Source organism: Herpailurus yagouaroundi, unplaced genomic scaffold (assembly GCF_014898765.1).
Source record: "Herpailurus yagouaroundi ecotype Mexico unplaced genomic scaffold, PumYag 166, whole genome shotgun sequence".
NCBI lineage: Eukaryota > Metazoa > Chordata > Mammalia > Carnivora > Felidae > Herpailurus > Herpailurus yagouaroundi.
The window spans coordinates 13643725-13668836 of NW_024412407.1; the positions used below are offsets into that span (position 1 = coordinate 13643725).

A 25112-nucleotide genomic window follows, 5' to 3' on the forward strand; every position below is an offset into this window, starting at 1 on the left:
AGAGAGAGAGAGAGAGAGAGAGAGAGAGAGAGAGAGAGAGAATCCCAAGCAGGCTCCATGCTGTCAGTACAGAGCCTGATGTGGGGCTTCAACTAATGAACCATGAGATCATGACCTGAGCCAAAATGAAGAGCTGGATGTTCAACCCAGGCACCCCGAGAAACTTCTTTTTAAGTGGCTTCTTTCCTTTGTCTGTCTTCTAATTCTTAATTACTATCCTGTTTTCTTGAGGTTCTCGGCTTTAAATATTTCTCTCTTTTTTCTTTGACACCCAGGCCACAAGGATTCTTCTATCTTCCAGTGCCCTTCCCTTGCCTTCACACAGTCTAGTGCCTTCTCATGGTTCTATGACTGCCAGTCCTCATTCTATGAACTCTCCAATCTTATTTCTTTCAACTCCACATCCACAAGAGCTCTGACTTGTGAGGTCTCATATCTTCTCTCAGTAGTCTCCATTCAGGGTACGGCCCTTTCCCTCCAGGGATAAATCCTAGTTGATGCTATTATGTTCTTCCACTATTAAGCACTTCTTTATATTCCCCTTTCTTCTTGGATGCCCTGACCTGAATCTCAGCTCCACTATGAGCCCCAGAGTCATCTTTCCCAGTCATTGAAGTCTTAGTCTCCTCTCTCCTTCTAACCACTCTAGGTGTGGGCTCTGTGATATTTATGGTTTGTAGAAGGAAGTGTGTGTAGATCTAATGTATGCAGCCAACATTTCCCTGACTCCTTTTTCCCCATTGGGTCTTTGAGTTTAAATGCTACTCAATTCTAAGACCATAAAAGCAAATTAAAAACCAGGTTAGTCCAGATCACACCCTGCTGAGGAAGGTATGGTTGAGCACAGCTGGAAAGTCAGGACCAGCCTTGTCTGCTTTCCCAGGACTTGGAGTTCTAGTGCCTGCTTCCCCAGGGGTGTTGTCACCTCTGGTTCTGGAAATGGCTTTAGGCAATACCCTAGGCATGGCTTAATTTTACAATAGAAAGAAGAATTAGGTAATTAAAATATGAAATTGATCATCTTTTGAGGATGGCTTATATAAGGACAAACAAAAATTTAAAACAAAAGGCTTAATTCTTTCTGGTGAAAGTAAGGAAAGAGACTTTCCCTTTCCTTTGCTTAGAACAAATTTGTAATTTTAGGTTTTTTTCTCTTTGAAATGTGTGCAAATCTTCAAAACATCTAAATAGGCCTAATGACCTAGGTCATTCTAGGTCTTTCTCAAGGACCTGGGGGCTCTTTGAAATGTAAACATCAAGGGAGATAGTACCCTTATCTCCCTCTAGTTATAAAACTTCCTCTTGTCAAGTGGCTCAGTGGGTAAGTGTCAGACTTTGGCTCAGGTCATGATCTCAGTTCTTGGGTTTGAAGCCAGTCTGGGGCTCTGTGCTGACAGCTTGGAGCCTGCTTCAGATTCTGTGTCTCCCTCTCTCTTTGCCCCTCCCTTGCTGGTGCTCTCTTTCTCTCTCTCAAATAAACTCAAAAATAAATAAACATTAAAAAAAAAAAAACCTTTCTCCTTCAAGACTGGAGTTTATTTTCTCCTGTATAAAATCAACTAACCAAATTGTCATCCCAACTACTAAGTGAATTTAAGATGAACTATGTATAATAAATGGGGTTTTAAGGTCCTCTTACTTCAAAACTAGTAATAATTTTTCTTGAGAATATGTATGTAAAGGGTTGTCTGCTTGGTGAGATTCCTTTCTGTTTTTACAATCTCTTAGTAAATTGTCTGTAATTTGCATCACTTTTTTAGGTTAAGGCTCATTCAATTATAAAACTGTTTTCTTTCTCTACTACCTTTATGGACTGGGTCTCTGGGCTGAGAGAAGATTTTGTTTTCAAACATATTACCGCAACAACTGAAAAATGACTGTTGTTATTCCCATGAAATTGAATATATCTCTAAAATTCCACCCAACTCACTTATGTTTTGAGTTTTTGCTTGTTAAAGTGTATAGATATAGTACACTGATCATATCATATAATGTTCAAACTAGAATAATCCTGTTGTTTTTAACCCTATCTAATCAGTTCTCTTACCAGAATTTCCTCTTGAGTTCCCACTCCAATGTTTGTCACCGAACATTTCCTTGATATTGACTATTTTCTGTCTTACATGGTATTTGCCTTTGCATGTATATAAATATTCATTTCTCCTGCTTAAAAAACAAGTTCTAAGAAAACAAGTACATTACTATTCTCCTGTGTTCTCTGGAGCATCAGTCTGATGCTCTGTGTAACATCAGTTTGATGTTACACACACAACAAATACCTCTTGATTTGTTTCTGATCTTCTTCAGTTTTGACATTACACAAATAATGATAATTAAATTCTTCAGGAAACTTTGTCTCTGTAAAAATCATAAGTAAAGAAATCACATTTCTCTTGTCTGGATTCATTCTGATTATGTTCATTCAGTACCTGAGGCTCGGGAAGTGTTTTCACCAACAGTTCCAGTGGTGGCTGCATTTTCCCCTTCAGTTGTTCCTAATTGAGAAGAACAATGGTGCTCAGTCCACAGTGGGGTTGCCAGATTTAGCAAATGATAACACAAGACGTCCAGTTAAATTGGAATTCCAGATAAATAACAATCATCCCAATGGGACATACTTATAACAAAGTATTCTTTATTTATGTGAAATTCAAATTTAAATGACATCCTGTGTTTTCATCTGGAAATTCTAGTCTTCATCGATGGTTGTAATGAAAATGCCCAAGCTACTCATATTCATTTGTCCTAAAATAACAGCCATTAAAACTATAGCCATTGCTAAATTCATTTAAATGTCTCATAAAAACTTGAGGTCTCAGCTAAGCTCATGATGGAGCACCACCAAAATGCCCAGGTGAGCCTGTGCCTTGTCTGCTGAATTCCTAGCTGGGCTGCAATCAGTGAAAGGCCATCTAGTTGTGATGCCATCACCAGTTCCAGTAGTAGTTCCAACAGGTTCTCCTGTTACACTTGATAAACACAGTACTGGGACAGCATGTACATTACTGTAGCTTTAATCTAGTACTTTGGCATTTTTGAAGGGAAGATTTGGAGAAACCAGAAAAAAAAATATCATACTGAAAACTTAATTCTTTTTATACCATTCAACAGCCTTCTTGGGCATTTGATTAACCAAAACAAGTTAAATCAGCAGGGTTCTGACAAAAGACTCTTCTGTTTTGTTTGGGGGATTTTGTTTTGTTTTGTTTTTACAAAAACCATGGTCTCTGAATGACATTCTCTACTCACCTAACTTGCCTTCAGATTGTGTCACTTCACTACTTGGGGATCTAGTTGTATCACTAGCTGATGATCCAGTAGTCCCTTTCAAAATGAAAACTAAATAAGAATCATGATCTTTGGTGAAGCAGAACAGATTGTGCTGTTCTCTGCTTTCAAAATACTTTTCATATATTTGTTTACATATTGTTTCATATATTTGTTCATTTCTCTACTCAGTTCTAATTTGTAGCCAAGATTGGAAACCATGACCCTAATCCCACTCCAGACTCACAGTTTCAGAAGTCCTCAAGCAGGAATCTAGCAGTTTAAAATATATCATGTTTTGCTCTATATCACATCTGAGATGATGTTGGAGAAACACTGCCATTAAGCTCATAAAAACAGGGATACTGAATACGTGCAGTAATAATTAAAACTAATCACTCAGAAGCCACTGGCAGCTTCCCTAAGGTCAGTAAGAAGATGCTTTAGACCTTGCACTTCCATACCTGGTCTGCCTCCCACGGTTGAGCCTGGGGCAGTTGTGTCTCCATTTGTGTTCTCACGCCCAGGTGCTGTGGTGAAGCCCTCTGAAACCTCTGGGGTCCCTGACACAACAGTGGGGAAAGGGGTTTACTTCTCGAGTTGCAGGATTCTATATATCACTCTTTTCTGATAGGACAGTATTGAGGTTTCCAAGACAAAAGAATCTTAAAGGACTCCTAGGATTTCTGCAGCTAGATATCTAAAATCAGCCTAATATCATATAGAGCTTAATCTTTTTTTAAGGTTATTTATTTTGAGAGAAAGAGAGAGTGCGGGAGGAGCAGAGAGAGAGGAAGAGAGAGAGAATCCCAAGCAGTCTCCGCGAGGGCATCTTGGAACCCGATGCGAGTCTTGAACTCAAAAACTGTGAGACTGTGATCTGATCTGAAGTCAGATGCTTAACCGACTGAGCCACCCAGGTGCCCCACATAGAGCTTAATCTTTAATTCAACCTGTGGTATATTCAGTGTATTTAATAGGCGCTAAAATGTGTATCTGACTTGCCTGGTTTCCCTGGGCTTGTCGCCCCTGTGCTTGGTTCCCTGGGTGTGCTGTCTTCACCTCCTCTTGCTGGTGCAGTAGGGCTGCCTGTTGTTCCTCCTGATAAAATACAGCAGTTTCAGAAATACACTAGACCTAAATCAACTTATTTAATCTTATAGAAATCCTCCAGAGCTGGCAGTATTATCATTCCCACTGATGACGTGGTGAAGTGAAGTGCTCCGGGCCACCCAGTTATTTGGCAACAGATCCAGGAGCCAAACCCAGGCAGTCTCACCCTGGAGTTGATACTCCAAATGTACTTCTCAAATCAACTGTGGTAAGAGAGAAATTTTGTAAAGTTTCCAATCTACCTTATTTTGGGAGGAGGAAGGGGGAGAATGCCATAAAAGTGAAGAAATGAAAATTTAAAAAGTGAAACCAAAGAAAACATAAAATTTTATTCAACAGATACGAAATCACTGTGTCAAACTGCTGCTCAATTCTTACCACATCATGGACCAGTAAAACAAACAGTTCTGGATGGCATACCTTTGTGGACCAAACTTGGAGCAGCCCTGCTCAAAACCATTGTACAGATTGTCTGATCCCCAAAAAAGATAGCTGATTGACTCATCATCATGATCCAGTAATTCTGATTCAAATTTTTGGAAATATAAACTAGATGGTCATTACCCTAAGAGTTCAGTAAATTCACTGATCTAACTGGAATCGACCAGTTTCTTGTGCTACTGTACATTATATCTTTTAATATGTTATTTTTATGTAAACTGTAATTTATTATAGTATTTAAAACAAAAATTTTAAATCAAAATAATCTGCTAGAGGAAAACAAATGTAGGAAAATAAAACCAGGCCATGGATTCATTAATAAATATGTAAAGCGAAGTCCCATTGCATATACTAAAGAAATGATTTTTAATGGTATGTAAAGGAGTTTTGATTTATCCTAAAAGCAATCAGAACAATTGTCGAATGACCTGAAGACAGTTGAATTTTTGGAAGTTCATTCTAGCGTGGTATTGACTAAAGAGTAAATTGGGACAGAAGTGGGGAAAGAGTGGAAATGTTCTCAACTTTGATATGCATCAGTTGCTTAAAGGGCTTGTTAATATGGTTTGCTGGGCTTCACTTCAAAAGCTTCTGAAACAAAACAGATGGGCCTGAAAATCTGCATTTCTAAAAAATTCCCAGGAGACACTGAGGCTGTTGGTCTTGGAACCACACTTTGAACACCTGTGTTGGAGGAAGATGAGCCATGTAGACAACTGCAGGTATTAAATGGAAACTGTTTAACACCTGAGCAAGAGGCAGAGGCAAATGTGACTCAGAGGAATTTTAAGAGGTGTTTGAAATTACTGACTGATTAAGGGGCAGGCTTGTTTGTTTTTAATTAAAATCATCTATGCTTTAAAAAATGTCAATAATATTTTATTCTTGAAACCAACAATAGTTAAAATTTAGTCAATGATGCACAATGATAAGCATATTCTCACTGGCTTTTCTTGGATGCATGCTCTTATGCACAGATCACAAACTGTGGGGCCATTACAGAGGAGGATAAGAGCTCTGGGTTCTAATCCTGCCTCTGCCAGTTTTGAGACCTTTTATTATTTTCTTCTTTCTGGGCATAAAAATACCTAATGGTGTTAATGTGAATTAAATTAATTTTCCATTTGAGAATAACTCAGAAGTTTTAGTGTGCCATATAAATATTATTGAATACATAAATGCAACATAAAGTGCAAGTGGGGGATAGGCAAAGAGAGAGACAGACAGACAGACAGACAGACAGACAGAATCACAAACAGGATCTGCCCTGTCGGCACAGAGCCCAGTGTGGGGCTCCATGGTATAAACGGTGAGATTAGGACCTGAGGCAAAAATCAAGAGTTGGATGCTTAACTGACTGAGCCACCCAGGCACCCCCTAAAGTTCTACATTTTAATTATGTATAAAAAATACCTAAGGCTGGTATTATACCTAACTCAGATACCTTTATTTTCTACAATATTGTCCTGAGAAGCATTGCCTGAGACCAGTTGCTTAGCTGTGGATGCTATACCTTGTTCTGAATTCAGTTTACCTGCCATGTGCCCAGGACTGGTGGGGGCGGGGTACACTACAGTCGTGCCTGCGGTGCCAGCACTGACGGTCACGGGAACGGGAGTTCCAATAACACCTGCGAAAAACATAAAATGAGCTTCTCATGTCAAGTATACTTGGATTTTGTTTCCAATGGGTGGGTGATTTAACTATTCAGTCAGTTCCCACTCCAGAAAATGAAAGTGTGAATCCAATGACTTTTTGTCCAGAGTTCCCTAAGATTTTGTTCTACTATAATTTCCTCAAAGATTTTGGTTTAGTTTTTACTATTTTGTTGTTGTTATTGCTTTTTTTTTATAGTTATGTTCTAGGCATCTTAAATTGGGTCATGCTAAGTCTTCATATATTTGTCTCAATGAGGTTGCTTTCAAATAAATGGAATCTTAAGCTCTAATCACACTGTCACTCAGGGATAATAACAATGATGAAATATCATGAAAGAGCTAATTGCTACTTTTACACTTAGAACGCCTAAAAGAGCAAAATACATCATTAGATATACACATGTTTTCTCTTATCCTATATATTACTTTTTTAAATTTTGAGCTTGATGTTATTTATTTCTGTTATACTCTACTAATAGTTACTGATAAGGAAAAAAATAAAACTAGAAACCATATTATAGCCAGCCAATATAAACTGGTCAAAAACAAGACAAATTCAGGCTTTTTAAAGAATTTTAAATCAGTGGGAAAAGCTTAATAAATTACTTGTTCGCAACGTTTTGTCAAAAGCAAAACTCTCATATAAATTCTTTCTTAAAAACCCAAAGTTACTAATAATTTTCCCTGTTAGATTTTTTTTCACATATAAAACCGGGAATTAATATACTAACCTGTAGTAAAAGGTTCACTCAGAAGAGTTAGAGTTGTTCCTGATAAGAAAAAGAGAAATGATGTAAATTTGTCTGACCTCAAGGGAAAATACTGGAAAGATTGCTGGATTGTTAGTTTTCAATATGTAGTAGTTTGTAATATATTTAGCACTGAGAGTTAATAATAAAATTCGATTTCAGTTTTAAAATAATGATATCATGGGGCGCCTGGGTGGCTCAGTTGGTTAAGCGTCCGACTTTGGCTCAGGTCATGATCTCACGGTCTGTGAGTTCGAACCCCGTGTCAGGCTCTGTGCTGACAGCTCAGAGGCTGGAGCCTGCTTCAGATTCTGTGTCTCCCTCTCTCTGCCCCTCCCCTGTTCATGCTCTGTCTCTCTCTGTCTCAAAAATAAAAAAACGTGAAAATTAAATAATGGTATCATAATGTACTTTACAATGCATATGTGTATGTGTGAAGGGGCATGGATATGCATGTGTATACTATACACACATATGCTGAATTCCAAATGCAAGGTAAATGCAATAAATGTATATCAATAATGACAAAGTTAATTCTGTGTTAGCAGAAGCTAATGTTGAAGTTAATGACTTCTTTTACTCTATTTCTGGTGGTCAGTGCCTTCCATAGTTGTCTACCGAGTGGCATTTAGTCTATATTTGGAGTAGTGGGAAGAAGAAATATTTTTTAGGATTTGTTTTTATAATTTTATATAGTAGGTTCATGGAGATAAATTTGTAGTTACCAGTAAACTCCTGAAGGAAGAGGCCATATTTTTACTTTGCCTTCCCTGTGCCTGCCCCCCTCCAACCATTCCTACCAGGAATACATTAGCAGTTTATTAACTGTTTATTGCCAGGGGTGCGGTGTACTCAAAATTAAGCCTTTGTTAATTTCTGGTTTTCATAAATAGCAAAATCAGCTATTTTCTGTATTTTCATCTTAGTCTCTATTGAAAAGCCCTGCAAATCTATTATTTATATGGAAATTCACACTTTACAATATTATAGTATTTTGCAACTTACAAAAGAAGAAGAAAAAGTGTCTCACACAACCTATTTGATCCTCATTCTTTGTTCAGCCACCACGGCTGCTTTTCAGCGTCTCATACCTGCTATTTGCAGTTCCCTGGCCTTGGAACACAGTTCCTTATTCTTCTCTGAGTTAAACCTTCACTGGTCAGTTCTCAACTCATCTTTTCCTCAGCCTTTCCTGACCATCTTGACTTGTTCAAATCTCTTCTCCACCTAACTCACCCCCATTTTAAGCACTTCATAGCTCTTGTCATTGACGGAAATTTCCATTTGTATTTGTAACTGCTTGATTGATATCCATCTTTCTCACTAGACTATAGGTTTTATGAACACAGGGATTGTATCTATTTTAACTCATCTTTATATCTCTAATGATAGCAGAGTGCCCAGCACCTAATAGGTGATTGATAAGTATTTGATAATAGAAGGAAAGAAGGAAAAATATTATGCTTATTCTGCATATAAAGAATTGGGCTCAGAAAAGCTATGTGATTTGTACAAGATAGATGCTAGTCAGTGACAACGCTGGGACTAAATCCAAGTCATCCAGTACCTAGCACTATAACCCAAATGGCTTTTTTTTTTTAATTTTTTTTCAACGTTTATTTATTTTTGGGACAGAGAGAGACAGAGCATGAACGGGGGAGGAGCAGAGAGAGAGGGAGACACAGAATTGGAAACAGGCTCCAGGCTCTGAGCCATCAGCCCAGAGCCTGACGCGGGGCTCGAACCCATGGACCGCGAGATCGTGACCTGGCTGAAGTCGGACGCTTAACCGACTGCGCCACCCAGGCGCCCCTGGCTTTTTATATAATATAAAAATATTACGTATAAAATATGTATGTATAAAAATATCTATGTATAATGAACTACCACTTGTAGTTTTTTTAATTATCCATTCATTATATCAATAGAAATGTTATAAGTGAGACTAGAAATATATAATATCACATCAAATAAATAATAAAATATCCTTTCTTGATTACTTCAAAAATGGATATTATAAATATGTTAAGTAGTTTGAGAGAAGGTTTATGTGAGAATTCTCAAAATTAGTGTCAAGCTTTAGTTGAGAAGAATTTTTAAATCAGTGTCAAGAAGACCACCAACAGACCAATTCAGATCTTATCTTTTCTCATGGATGAACACATTAATTGGACATTGAATTAAAATGCCTTGCTGATCTGGATGCAAGGATCACATAGAAAGACTATTGTTCCATGGCCCACAGAGACTATCAAGATTATAATGATGCAGCAGGATACATCGTGATACTTCAAAAGAATATGTTGCAGATTTCATTTCCCAGTATAGATATAACCTTTAGGGAACTGCAGTGATTCCAGTTTGAGCTCTTTCAAATTGAGCACAATAACATTTAATTAAAAGCAGCATTATCACATGGAACAGAATCAAAATCTTCTCCACGGTGTCCACGTTTGAATATTCTCTGATCAAATGGAGTCAAGGGGAACACAGTGGCTCACCATAGATGGTAGAGCACAGACTGCAAATATTTTTAGCCTACGAAGGAGAAAACACATTTATAGGCCTTTCCTCGCGATTGGTATGGCTAACATGGCAACAGGCTCCAAAGTGGATCTCCAGGGCCCATCTTAAATCAGGGCCAGAAGACTTATCTAAACTAGTCACAGATTGGAGTACATGCCAGTTGGGCTACTATATATAATATAGCAGTTATTTCCCCCCACAAATAAACTTCGGAAGATATGTCTAAAATTGTTGATATAGTGATAAAAATATGGATAAGTTTTTATTAACATGAATAGAGAAGAATCCACTTTTCTTCATGGGTTAATGACCAAAACTGATAAAGCATTACTGTTCTCATTAATTTTGGCATCCATAACCACTGCAATTACAGTTAATATTTTCCTTCACTTACAAATGAACACATATGCTTAAAGGACTTGATATTGTGAATTACTATGTATCAGCTGCTTTGTTGCCAAGAGGTAACTGCTCATAATAAGAGCTGCCAAAATATTGATAGCTCTGTGCATTATGAACTAATAATCCACTCCAAAAATTTTCAAAGTGATTGTGTTGATTTATTTTTACCTCATAAGCTTAATTAAAAAATAATTTAATTTACCTTGTTTATTTTCCACCACATAATAGACTGAATAATTAAAATAAAATCTTGCAATTAATTTTCCAGCTACTACTAAGATTTTCTGATTAAAGAATCATTTTAATTTTTATAAAAGTATTATTTTGCCATTTTCCCTGAGTGGATTCCATTTTGCTTAATATTAACTTCTGAAAGATAAGCTTAAGGAGTATCCATAATATTTCCCTAATAAGCAACAATTTTGGTACTTCAAAGCTTGCAGTTTTTCTAAAATATGGTATTTCTGAAAAAAATAAGCCAGGTTTTGATCCAGAAAGTAGTTGGGTTTCTGATTATAAAAAATACTAAACTCCTTTGCTAAAATCTAAGTTCATTTACACAATAAATTATTCTTTATAAAAATGTTAATAGTAACTGGTCACCTGGGTGGCTCAGTCAGTCGAGTGTCTGACTCTTGGTTTTGGCTCAGGTCAGGAGCTCACGGTTTGTGAGTGAGAGCCCCACATCAGGCTCTGCGCTAACAGTGCAGAGCCTGCTTGGAATTCTCTCTCTCCCTCTCTTTGCCTATCCCCTACTTGCTTTCTCTGTTTCTCTCTCAAAATAAATAAACTTAAAAAAAAAACTTAGTAATAATAGAGTTGATTTTACTGAGTCTTACTGTGTATTATTCTAAGCTGCACCATTACATTTACACTCTTTACTCAAGTCCTGTAATAAAGATATTATATCCTTCCCACTTAATAAATGAGAAAACTAATGTTCAGAGTGTTTGGAGATTTAAACTAGGGTCATACAGCTAGTAAGTAGAACAGAAGAGATTCAAATTCTTATTTTTCTGCTTCTACTTCCCACTACACTGAGTGACTCTCTATAATATCCCAATGTAATTATTTTCTTTCTATGATGGATACTATTTTAGAATAAGCTCCTTATGCAAATTAGTTGTAACACTCTAAGATTTTAACTTTTTGAGAGAGTAAAAAAAATGCATTTTAAGATATCAAATCATTATGTCACAAAACCCCTTTTTAATTATATGAACCAATATCCCATATGGTCAATGAGCTTTTTTATAGTTTAATAGAAAATTACTACATAAATCATAAATTTTAACACAACTACCAAATTGAAATTGGAATCTGAAATTATATGCAACTATTTCAATAACTAATTTATATTAAATTCAATTTTATTCTCTTTCTTAAATACACAGCAGCATTAGGACTGGAATCTAGAAAAAGATGTCCTGAATTTTAATCCTCTCTGTGCTTCTTATTAGCAGACAACCTTGGACACATAACTTAAACTTCTTGTGCTTCCATTTCCTCATTTGTAAATTGGGGAAAATAATGGCACTTACTTCCCAGAGTTTTCTGTATCAAATGAGATAATATGTGTCAAATACTTAGAAAACTGCTCAGTAAATGTTAGCTCTGTGTCAAGATCTGTCAATTTCAACAGGAAAAAAAACCATAATTGCATAATATTTCTTCTAAAACTAACATACTTATTGGAATGGTTGGCTAGGCATCTCTCAGGATATTTTAACCCTTTGAAAGCATTTACTGTATAGAAAAAAAATAGATATGTAATGCATGGAGAAAAGCTTAAGCTTTGCAAATTGCTTCCCTTGTGATTTTAAAGTTTTCTTCAATGTTTTTCTAAATTAATTAAAAGTACACTTCACTCCTATGCTATTTAACTCAAAGAAATGTTCAACAGTATAATCATACCATAACTTCTATACAAGATGCTTGAATATAAAATCAAATAAATCATCAATCCCTCTCCTGAGGACCTAGTCACTTCTCTTATCTGGCCTTCCATCCACTTGAGAACTGTCATTTAAATTTATGGAAAGAAACTTTAAAATAATTTGTTTAATCTTTTCAAGTTATAGATTAAAAAATAATAATGGTCAGTAAAAAGTACTTGATTCAGCGAAGTATTTCATCTAGTACTTGATCAAAATTACTTCACCCACTGAACAAGACAATGGCCAACAGCTGCCCTTCTGCCCAGTCTCTTTCAAAAAGTAAATCTTGGGACAGATATCATATGTTTTTGCTCATATGTGGATCTTGAGAAACTTAACAGAAGGCCATGGGGGAAGGGAAGGGGGAAAAAAAGTTACAGAGAGGGAGGGAGGCAAACCACAAGAGACTCTTAATTACAGAGAACAAATTGAGGGTGGATGGGGGGGTGGGGAGAGGGAAAATGGGTGATGGACATTTAGGAGGGCACTTGTTGGGTGTTGTATGTAAGCCAATTTGACAATAAATTATATTCAAAAAATAAAATAAATCTTGGGGCGCCTGGGTGGCTCAGTCAGTTAAGTGTCTGACTTTGGCTCACTCAGGTCACGATCTTGCAGTTTGTGAGCTCGAGCCCTGCATCGGGTTCTCTGCTGTCAGTGAGGAGCCTGCTTCAGATCCTCTGTCTCCCTCTCTCAAAAATAAATGAACATTTAAAAAATCAATCAATCAATCGTGGGGCACCTGGGTGGCTCAGTTGGTTAAGCATCTGACTTTGGCTCAGGTCATGATCTCAGGTCATGAGTTCGAGACCCACATTGGACTCTCAGCTGTCAGTGTGGCACCTGCTTTGGAACCTCTATTTCTCTCTCTCTCTGCCCCTCGTCCACTTGTGTGCAAGCACACGTGCTCTCTCTCAAAAATAAACATTAAAAAAGATAAAAAATAAGCCTTACCTATGTGTTCAAGAAATACAGGTTTTTATACCTATAAATTTTATACCTGTTAAATTGAAATCTTAAGACAAAGTAGAAAATAAAAGTAGAAAAGCTTTGACTAAATTAAATTAACCCATGAATCACATTGGTTCAATTCAAACATACTAACATATTATCCAAAATGAAACTACACTTAGAACACTGAGACTATAAACCAAAATTCTGGGTGAAATGGATTCCCATATCTAAGAATGAAATCCCTCTACCTACTTCCAAGAGTTCATGAAGAGACAGTACATATTCAAAATGATGTGTCTTCCTAGCTATAATATCTGGAAAATGTTCAACGTTTACTTTTAAGTAGCTATTTAAATATTTAAATATTTTAGTTGATGTATACTATATTTAGAAACTTTGCCAGTGATGATGATGAAACCCTTATTTCAGCACCTGTTTTCTCATCACTGATCAAGCAGTTCACCCCTAGAAAGCTGAAAAACAAAAAATCATTATGTAGCTATGGATTCATCCCAGTTTGTCAAATGCTGTTCAACTTTTAAACCATGGACATCAGTAAAAGAAGTGGAATGTAGCTTTCAAGTCTACAATTTGTAAGGCAACTACTCCACAAAAAGAATGTATTTCTTTTAAAAGTGTTCAAAAGGCAAACACTATAAACGGTTTTATTTTTACTATATTATGATGCTTATTGGATGAATTTAGAAAAAACAAGTTTAAAAAGGAAACATATGTTGGTATGTCTTAAAATGAAATGTCTTATTCTTACATGGAAAATGAAAAACAACACCACCAGGCTTGGCTTTTTTTGTTTTCCTTTTAGAACTTCAAAATAAAATGCCCAGTAAACATATGACTAGTATTGTCTAAGATTGTTCTGATTGACATCCTCACTTCATATAGATTGTTATGATTCCTGAGTTGGGGGTAAATGGACATGTGGTCTCTCATGGTTGTTAAAATTCAGAAACTTCCATTTTATTCTGAATATTTTGTACCCAGTCCAGGAGTCTATAGCACATGCTGAAGTAGACAATTTATGATTGTCCAGTTAATCGAATCCACCAAGATGAATGAGAGGTATGAGCCAAGCCTACCAGTCACAGCTTTTTTGGGGAAACTAAATAAGTTACTACTTGAGTAACTTCTAAATTCCTCTTGATATAAATGATATAGGCATAGTCTCAGAAAAGATATGGGACAGTGAATGAGAAGCTAAAATTTAAATCAAGTTTTACCACTACCATTCATTTAAAATTGAGATTTAATTAATAAAAATTTTGTCTGCCTCAGTTCATCTGGGAAAAAAGCATTTGTAGATTTATTCCAGCAACAAGATAAGCTATGCATACATTATTAAGGAATGCTGAAAATGTCTCAATAATTTGATAACTTGATAAGCAATGTTTTCTGTGTATTGGGATTATTTGACTAAATTTATTTAAAACACATACAATTTGTGGCACAATTGGACAATTTTAACATAAAAAATTGTTTTTGTCTCCTGATTTTAGAATAATGTTGGGGCGACCTTAATGATTTATGTCTTTGAAATGATAATTTCTGATAATAATTTCTGTATTTCATGGATAATAAGGAAAAGAAAAACAATGCTAGTTTCTCTCTGTATCACACCAGAAAATTCCTTTTCTTCTGATCTTTATAACTCTGGAAAAATTATTTTAGCTCTTTGTATCTCATTCCCTGCAAAATGATGAAGACAGAGGGGTCCACAGAATATTACTTAATCAGGCAATTGTTGAGATTTAATGAGATAATGAATGAAAAAGTGTATCTAATCACTAGAATACAGTAAACCCTCCTTTAAAGTTGTTATTACCAAAGGAAATAATCATCAAAACTAAAAGGCAACCAATAGAGTGGGAGAAGATATTTGAAAATGACATATCAGATAAAGGGTTAGTATCCAAAATCTATAAAGAAGTTATCCAACTCAACACCCAAAAAACAAATAATCCAGTGAAGAAATGGACAAAACACATGAACAGACACTTCTTCAAAGAAGACATCCAGATGGCCAACCGACACATGAAAAAATGCTCAACATCACTCATCATCAGGGAAATACAAATCAAAACCACAAGGAGATATCACCTCACACCTGTCAGAATGGCTAAGCATCAACAGATATTGGAGAAAGAGGATCTCTTTTGCACTGCTGGTGGGAATGCAAACTGGTGCAGCCACTCTGGAAAATAGTATGCAGGTTCCTCAAATATTAAAAATAGATCTACTCTATGACCCAGCAATTGCACTCCTAGGTATTTACCCAAGGAATACAGGTGTGCTCTTTCGAATGGGCACATGCACCCCAACGTTTATAGCAGCACTATCAACAATAGCCAAAGTATGGAAAGAGCCCAAATATCCATCAATGGATGAATGAATAAAGAAGATGTGGTATATACATACAATGGAGTATTACTCAGCAATCAAAAATGATGAAATCTTGCCATTTGCAGCTACATGGATGGAACTAGAGGGTATTTTGCTAAGCAAAATTAGTCAGTCAAAGAAAGACAAATATCATATGACTTCACTCATATGAGGACTATAAGATACAAAACATATGAACATAAGGGAAGGGAAGCAAAAATTATATAAAAACAGATAAATGATATAAAAATGATATAAAAACAGGGGGACAAAACATAAGAGACTCTTAAATATGGAGAACAAACAGAGGGTTGCTAGAGGGGTTGTGGGAGGGGGGATGGGCTAAATGAATAAGGGGCACTAAGGAATCTACTCCTGAAATCATTGCTGCACAATATGCTAACTAACAGGGATGTAAATTAAAAAATAAATAAATTGTTTTTAAAAAGTTGTTATTAGCTATATCTTACAAAATAGTACTAAAGTGGCATTTTAGTAAATTAATATTATACTTCTGGAACATGAAATACCTGCTAGAAATTCAATGAAATGAAATAAAATACTAGGATTTGGGAAGGCTAAGCATAAATTATAATTAATACCTCATGAATTCTGGGGGGAAAAATCAGCCAGGTAATCTCTCCTATAATTCAACTATACATTAGATTTATGATTTTTTAAATACTATGGTGAACATAATTAATGAAATTTTTGTAATGTTTTAAGGTTAATTAAACATTTTACATCTACAATTTCATCCATTGCTCACAAAAACTACTTCAGTAATCTATTCATGACCTGCTGTTTTATATAAAAATTTGCTTGCTATAATACAAAGTGTCGACAAAATGAAATTTCCATAATATTATGTTCAAAACTGAATTCTTGGGGATATAAAAACAATGAAAGGAAATACATGTATAAACTAAACAAAAATCAAGCCAGTTTTCATATTTCTGAGTATCTACTGTGATATAGGATGCAGATAACATCTTTACATTGAAATAGTTATCAAAATTGCTTATGACTCATGCACAACTGTACAATGCATCAAATCCATAGTCAAGAGTAGTTCTATTTCTTTAAATGGTCACAATATTCAAAAGTTTTAATAGCTGAACAAATGATTTTAACTAAAAGAGAGCTATATAAAATGAAATTAATCTTCATGGAAACAGAAGTGGGATGAGAATTAGAAGTTTAGTCATTGCTAATGACTGAAATAATACATGGCCAGAAAAATTTTCTGCAGTATAAGAAACAACATAGAAGGACTTTGGGGATGAAATTTTTACTATGTCTTGGGAAATACACTTACACTTGTAGAATAGAGAAAAATACTTCTAAAACCTGTCAGTCTTTCCAAGATTTACACTGAGCAAGTCAGTAGTGCTTAGTGTTGCTAATAACATGCAACATGAGAGAGAGTTTGACAAAAATTAAACATGTTAATTTAGGCATTTTTAATGATATTCCATACTGTGATGGGCTGATACTTAAGAAGTATATTTGCCCTTTGAATATATAAGAAATATATTAATTACCAAATAAATCAGACACTGCTGATAATTACAAAATACCCAAAATTATAGTTGTAATTCTATATCATGATATAAAATTATAATCAAAAAGTAGTCTTGATTTTGCAGTGTACATTTGCATTTTATAGAAAGAAGATTAGCTGCAATGAATGAATGTATAAACTGTAAGAGTTTCAATACAATAATAGCTAACCAATAGTCTAACCTTCACCAGAAATTCTGTTGCCCCCCCCCTAAAATAATACCTGAATTATAAATTTGGGACGGGGAAAAAGAAGAGTCATTCATTTATTCTACAAATATTTAATGTATGATAGCTATTACACAGCTTGGGACTAGGTGCATTTGGGAATACAGGTAGGGCAAAACATGGTCTGAGACTTTAAGGATGTAAACTAGACTTATCATGGTGATCATTTTGCAATATATATAAATACCAAGTTGCTATGAGGTACACCGGCAACTAATATAATGGTATGTGTCAATTTTACCTCAAAACATATCGTGCATGTAAATATATATCCATTTTTTTAATAGAGAAAGTAATAAATAATAGGAGAAAGTGAAAGTATTCAGGTGGGGAAGAAAAAGTCCTAAATATAAACAAGTGGGTATATTAATTAAAATAGGCTTTAAGTTAAAAAAAATGTTTAATATATGTAAAAAAAACCCTGCATTGTCATTTTACAAGTTTTCTGATTCACCCACCTATTGTTTCGCTGCTTGATGTTGTAATCACTGGAATGGAAGCTGCTGAATTAGAGAAAACAATGGAAAATAATTAGTTTTGCACAGAGGGAACATTATGTTTCTGAGAACATCTATGGTCATGTATAAAATGGGTCAACTTGAAATTAATGTTTCAAAGAAATTTAATCATATAGGTGGATAGATATTAAAGTATAAAATTAAAGCTTTCAAATCCATAGACCACAAGTAAAAGGTCAAGAAAACATCATTTTGCGTAACATTTTTTCCAAGGTCTTCCTCTAAAGCATTCTTAAAAACAAACAAAACAAAAGTCCCCATAAAATGTCATTAGAAAGATATAATAGTGCAAAAAGAAGTTTTGTTTTTTGGGTTTTTTTTTTTTTTTTTTTTTTGTAAATGCCCTCTTGATTAAGTTGTGGGTGAAGATTATGGCTTACCTGCACCTGAGCTCCTGGTTACCAATGTTATTGCTATACAAAGAAGGAGGCAAATATTTGGAAATGTATGTTAAAATTGTGTTAAAAGACAAAATTAAAAGTATTTATTTAGAGATGTGTTTACATATATGTCTAATGCAAATAAATGATTAAATGTAACAGTTAAATGTATTAATCAGATGTCCACACATTTCAAAACACTTTTTGTAGTCCTTAGGCTATTGCTTTACTACAAATCATTCAATTAACATTGAGATTCCTTGATATTAGTAAAGGATAAGTTGTAAATCATTTTTAAAGACTTTAACATAGAATGATCTTCAGTAGTAGAATTTTCTTCACTTTCTCCAAACTAGTATGGAGAATGTTCTTTTTAGGATGCATAACCTCTGAATAGGGAAGATGCTCTTCACTAATATTACAACTGGATGTAGACCCTGCTATCTGGCATTTAGGAAATAAATAGAGAATGACAAATTTGAAAAAAGGGCCAAATTGCCGCATTGCAAATTCACTTTGCTGCTGATTTAGAAGCTAAAAGGCACACTTTTTTTTTTTTTTTTTTTTTTTTACCTGTTTCGGTGCTTAATATGGAGGTAGCTGCTGTAGCTGAAACTGTGTAGGGAAGAAATTATTGAAGAAAAGTAAATTACTTGGATAATTTTACCAGGAAATTTAGTTTAAAAAATCACTTACCATAAACTAAGTGAAAATTTCTAAACCTGTGTTCAAAGGTTAAGTGACAAAATAATCTCTCATTTAAATAAAAAAAAAATAAAAATAAATAAATCAACACAAATAATTCTATATATTTATTGTATGCCCCCCCCAAAAATAATTTTTTCTGTTTTTATCATTTAACCAAAATCTCACAGGAATTTTATAAGGCCTATTTAAGGACCAAGAAATAAAGTTCAGAACCCTGACGTGGGATACCTTAGCTGTAAGTAAGTGATCAATAATAACTAAAAATTTAGGGGCGCCTGGGTGGCGCAGTCGGTTAAGCGTCCGACTTCAGCCAGGTCACGATCTCCCGGTCCGTGAGTTCGAGCCCCGCGTCAGGCTCTGGGCTGATGGCTCAGAGCCTGGAGCCTGTTTCCGGTTCTGTGTCTCCCTCTCTCTCTGCCCCTCCCCCGTTCATGCTCTGTCTCTCTCTGTCCCAAAAATAAATAAACGTTGAAAAAAAAAATTAAAAAAAAAATTTAAATAGCATTTTACAGACAATAACACAACTTTAAATATAGTATCAAAATATAAGGCTTCCAATACTTCACGATCTCTTCACTGATATCTCTGAATATCGGTCTACAGGAAATAAAATTCCCCCTGCATCACACAGAACAGGAATACGGTTAAGTGCACTGCAGCAACTCTAACTATGCTTATATTGCCAGTAAGTTGCAAGTCCCAAAGCTAAAATTAGACTGCATTCTGTCAGCGCTCTTCCTGAGTGGACGTGACTGAAACGTCCTTGGAGCTTACAGCCGATATAAGAGTTAAGAAAAAGAAAGTAACTTTTTATTTCTATATTTTTAAATTACCTCCTGGTGTAATCATGATTTTAAAATTTTACTCCATGGGAGACCACATTTAACTCATTTTCATTCCACGTGTTCCAATTATTATCTAAAAATGTCAAGCTTTGGATGATGATATTTAACTAATAAGCATACATTACCTAATATATGTTCTAATCATATTCCTAGCTGAATACACTAGAGTAAAATAACATTTTGACAGATTTTCTAGTAACTGTTCATTCTAATTTGAAATTTTTGTATCAGATTTACCACCATATTTTTCACTGGCATAGACTGATGTGAAACTGTAAAGGATTATCCACAAAAAGAAATCAGAGCTACACATTGAAAACCATGATGATTTGGGGCACCTGGGTGGCTCAGGTGGTTAAGCGTCAGATTTCAGCTCAGGTCACGATTCATGGTTCACGAGTCTGAGCCCTGTGTCGGGCTCTGTGCTGACAGCTCAGAGCCTGGAGCCTGCTTAGCATTACGTGTCTCCCTCTCTCGCTCTCGCTCTCTCAAAAATAATAAACATTTTAAAACTTTTTTAAAAAAGAAAACCATGATGATTTTACCTGTGAATGTTGAATTTGTAGGAGCAGTTTCTGAAATAAACATAAGTTACTATTATTGAGAAGAATGAAAAAGGGTGAAAAAGTCTAAAATCTCAAATTGCCAATGAATTATTTGTATCTTGTTTATTTTACTCCCTGCAATTTCTAATACAAACCAGGGAGTAGCTCATATTTTTTTTTAAAGCTTATTGAGATTCATCTTTAAGATTTGTTGCTCATGAGTGATCCCTCAATTATTTAATTCTATCTTATCTAATCCTGACCTTTCAGCTCCATCCCTTCATGAATCTGTTTTGAGTGATGTCTTACTGCCTTAATTCCCAGAGCCTACAGATAGGCAGGGGCTTCCATGCAGCAGGAGGACTACCTACTTGCTAGTTGTTGGAAATGCCTTGGCAGCATTGGTTTTGAAATGACACAACATGAACAAATACACAGCAATGGAATTGTCCAAACCACTGAGGGAGGAGCAGTTTAAGCCTTAAGTACCTACCCCTTTTTCTGTTGATGATCTGAAAGGATCCCAAACCCCGTACCTTGTCTTCCCTAATTCAATTAGAATAAAATGCAAAGACTCACCACTGCACTCCAACTCTCCTGCGATGCAATAGCTGAAAGTTAAATTAAAAAAAAAATGAGGTTGAAATTTTGACTCCTACCGGCATACACCTCCCGAATTTGAAACAAAAAATAGTCTAACCATGAGAATCGAAACAATACCAAATAAGGGAACAATAAATAATCATTTCCCCAAAGGACATTTATTTTTTGATGTACTGTACCATTATTCCTAATCATTTCACTGCAGTGTTCTTGACACCTAAAAAAATGCTTTGCAGTCAAGCTGTACAGTTAGTTCTTACATTTTCAGCTTTAAACCTGACATCTTGGCCATGCTGCTCTTGTAGAGACTTCTCCTGTTTGCTTCCATGTCACTGTCTGAAGCCTGTAAACATGATCTTGCATTTATAGAATTAAAACTTTCTTTTTACCTAAAATTACCAGTGACATTTTCTGTTCCTGTTTTCCTCATTATAAGATTTAACAAGCCATTTGTTGACATATGGATTTACTGAAAATATGAAATAACTAGCATTACTGACAAAAAATTGAACCTAATGCTAGCCTTATCATTTAGAAATAGGAAAGCTAAAAATTATACATGTATACTTAATTTTTTTTATAAATGAAAATGCAAGGAACGGAATTGCTTCTTAGAAAGTTAATAGAGAATGTACCATGTTCTTCCACAGTTATCCTGAATCACTCCACCTGCTGGTATGATATCATTATAGAAGCAGCTGCACTCAGATAAACTGACGCATTTCATGGTGTTCTCATCCAGATAAGGAGCGCTATCTGGGCACTTAGCATAACATCCTGTATGAAAGATGACCCATGGTTCATTTCTGTTTACAGAAACTTGTCACATTGCATTATATATTTGTAAAGTTACTTAAATGCCTACATGAACTGAAGTAGATAACAGCAAAATGACATCATACTCTTAATAAAAACATATAAATTGTACAGGATTCAGATCTTCTTGCAATAGAATATCAACCTAAGAACTGAGAACTTATACATTTTCACTGATTTATTTTTCTAAAATGTTTCCTGAAGTATTTTAAAATAATTTGCAACTTTAATGATGGTATGATGTTGAATGTAATACAACACTTTGATAAATACATATCTTGAAATGTGAATGCCAATTCTAAATATCTATTTTTTGTAAGGATAGATGAAGATCCAGGTGTCATAATAAAGTAAGCTGAAAAGATCCCAGAGACTGGGATCTAACACAGAGGTGACTCTGGGAAGTTACTGCATCTTCTTATTTTCTTGCCACTTCTTCCTTTCCAAGATATGAAATGCTAAGAAGAAAGTGCTGATGACGTGTGGGATATAGTTAATTGGACTATATAATACATTGCATTCTGAAACTACATTCTCAACAAACTATATTGTCTAATGAAAAGTATAAAAATTGACAATGGGACTGAAGCACTGCATTCTCCCCACTGCTTGTCTGTCTTATTAAACAGATAATATATGTCTAGAGGAAATGTTTCATTTTTTATGTTTATTTTTGAGAGATAGAGAGACAGAGACAGAGCATGAGCGAGGGAGGGACAGAGAGAGAGAGAGAGAGAGAGAGACTCATTATCTGAAGCAGGCTCTGGGCTCTGAGCTGTCACCTGAGAGCCCAATGCAGGGCTCCAACCCACAAACCGTGAGATCATGACCTGAGCCGAAGTTGGCCACTCAACCGACTGAGCCACCCAAGGGCCCCTAGAGAAAATGTTTCTTATGTAGAAATATTAATGTCATAACAAGTATAAATGCCTATTCGTTAAAGTACAGAATGTGAGGACCGGGGTGGCTTCAGTCGGTTAAGCATCTGACTCTTGATTTCAGCTCTGGTCATGATTTCGTGGTTTGCGAGATGGAGCCCTGTGTAAGGCTCTACAGGAACAGTACCAAGCCAGGCTGGGATTCTTTGTCTCCCTCTCTCTCCCCTCACCATCAAGAATAAATAAGTAAACATCAAGTAAATGAATGAATGAATACATAAATAAATAGTAAAACGTAAGATTCTGAATTGGCAGAAATAACATTTTCAGTATTCAAATATCAATATAATTTGCACTACTTCATGGATATTACTAAAATTTACCTTACCTTCTAAAAGTGCAGAAAATTTCTGGCCAATAACTTGATCTTTGCAAGTTTTTGCAGTCACTGTACCACAAGGTTCATAGTGCCAACTGCATTCCCCAGGGGCATTGTAATAATCACAGTAGACAGCTGTAATTTAATTGTATCAAATTACTTCCATCTATTATGTAACAATTTTCACCTTTCCCTTTCCAAAGCATTTTTGAATGATATTAACAAATAAACAGACCTAGGGTATATCATTCTATCTTGTCAGGTTCCTTTGGCTTTATCCAAATTGGCCGATAAGCCAAAATAGCTCACAAAAAACGGAGGGGGAGCGTATAGGATCAAAACAGCACTTTCCTTTGACACCTCACAAAGTTGGTTTGGGGTAGAAAAGTAAAGACTAATTTTCCCATTTTAAGGTATTTTAGGTCATAGTCTAGATTCATAGTTTTACTGTTCAAGACTAAATTGCAAAAATAAATCTCTGGGAAAAGGAGGCTACTTTAATGTGTAAATAACAGTTCCTGAATGAGGTAACTAAAGATTTCAATATAACACTTTGCATAATAAAGAATAAAATGTGGATTCAATGTCAATATTTCTCATCTGTCATATTTTCTCTCGTAATACTTTCCATTAGAAGGGAAAGAGCTGATTTCTACCAAAATTATCACATTCCATACTTATCGATATATGTATCAAGACTAGGGCTCTATAAACGTTTTTAAGATAATGTGTAAGGACTTGAACCCAAAGTAGATGAGGTAAATGTTCAAGGATATATGGCTACACCAAGTTAGGTAAACAATTCATTGTTCATCTAAGTATGAATAAGAGATACTTTCCATCAGTATTTAATTCCTCCCCTGTTATAAGAACTTCAGAAACTCCAACTGAATTTGATGTACTGTGCCAGGTGCTATACTTTTAAAAATAGGGATTTTTCCCATCATAAACATATTAACATGTTTTGAAAACTTTCTAGGCACAAGAGTATGTATTTTATAGAAAATATGGAAAGAAGATCGATCACCTAACAAAACAATGCTATCTAATCACCTTTTATAAGAACAACACATGGACCTCACTTACGGCAGAGCTCTGGTTTTCTCCACCTGACACAGACTCCAACCGCACTGCACGCCTCTGCGTACATAGCCACAGCTGTGCAGAATCCCAGGTACTTCCCCTCCATGTCACATGCGCAGGCTTCTTCAATGCATGCATCATAGTAGGCATTGGGGTCCACCTAGAGAACACGGCCCATGAGTCTCTGGGAGCAAAGCCTGTGCAGGTCCCTGCTCTCAGAGCCATACTACCTTGCTGTGGCAGTCTCTGAAGGTGCTGTCCCGGATGATCTCACATTTCCGCACAGCCCAGGCCTTACAGTATGGGTTTGAGTCACACGGGAAAGCTTGAGCTACTGTGTCTGAACATTCTTGACTGGTTTTCCAGCTATTTCCAAATTCCAGTGCTCCAGCAGCTACTGATGAATATCGTGTTGTGAAATCATCCTTGAGATCACCATTGTTATTTCCACAAAGACCACATACTTTGCCCTGTAGAGATCCGAAAGGGAAGTTAACAAGTAGGTTGTAGTAGGGATATAGATATATGAAGAGATGAGATCAGAAGGGAAAATTAACAAGTGAGTTGCACTATAGTGGTATACAGAGACAGATACGTAAAGATGTTATGATCATTTATAGTATCATAGATCTACTTTATTTATTTTATTTTATTTTATTCTTATTTTGTATTTTATTTTATTTTTGAAGAGAGAGCATGAGACAGGGGGAGGGGCACAGGGAGAGGGAGAGACACTCTTAAGCAGGCTCCAACTCAGCATAGAGTCCATGCGGGGCTCGATCTCATGACCATGAGATCATGACCTGAGCCAAAATCAAGAGTCAGACACTCAAGCCACTGATTCGCCCAGGTGCCCCCCCCCTTTTTTTTTAAGTAGGCTCCATACCCAACATGTTGTTTAAACTCACAACCCTGAAATCAAGAGTTGACATGCTCTGCTGACCGAGTCAGCCAGGTGCCCCCACCATAAATCCATTTTAAATTCCAAATTTTAAAAGGAAATTAAAATCTGTGGATAAGATCCTGGTACTGTTTAACCCAAGATATCCTATATCACAAAATGATCTAGTATCAAATAAGATAAATGCATTAAGAATTATTAAAAAATAATTATATTCACTA

The 25112-nt window shown here is 35.6% G+C and overlaps 1 protein-coding gene across 1 annotated transcript in view; it reads right to left on the reverse strand.

Moving 5' to 3' along the window:
- MUC19 (mucin 19, oligomeric) overlaps positions 1 to 25112 on the reverse strand; it is a 98431-nt gene that overhangs the window by 50734 nt on the left and 22585 nt on the right. Inside the window, exons 21-34 of the mRNA XM_040489033.1 lie at positions 24221 to 24460; positions 23994 to 24150; positions 22917 to 23042; positions 21470 to 21611; positions 20811 to 20842; positions 20232 to 20261; positions 18707 to 18748; positions 18134 to 18166; positions 17694 to 17738; positions 7211 to 7249; positions 6266 to 6451; positions 4273 to 4368; positions 3732 to 3830; positions 2430 to 2495 (exon numbers count right to left, since the gene is read on the reverse strand). Coding sequence (XP_040344967.1) covers positions 2430 to 2495; positions 3732 to 3830; positions 4273 to 4368; positions 6266 to 6451; positions 7211 to 7249; positions 17694 to 17738; positions 18134 to 18166; positions 18707 to 18748; positions 20232 to 20261; positions 20811 to 20842; positions 21470 to 21611; positions 22917 to 23042; positions 23994 to 24150; positions 24221 to 24460 — 1333 coding nt within the window. The remainder of the gene's footprint in view (positions 1 to 2429; positions 2496 to 3731; positions 3831 to 4272; positions 4369 to 6265; positions 6452 to 7210; positions 7250 to 17693; positions 17739 to 18133; positions 18167 to 18706; positions 18749 to 20231; positions 20262 to 20810; positions 20843 to 21469; positions 21612 to 22916; positions 23043 to 23993; positions 24151 to 24220; positions 24461 to 25112) is intronic.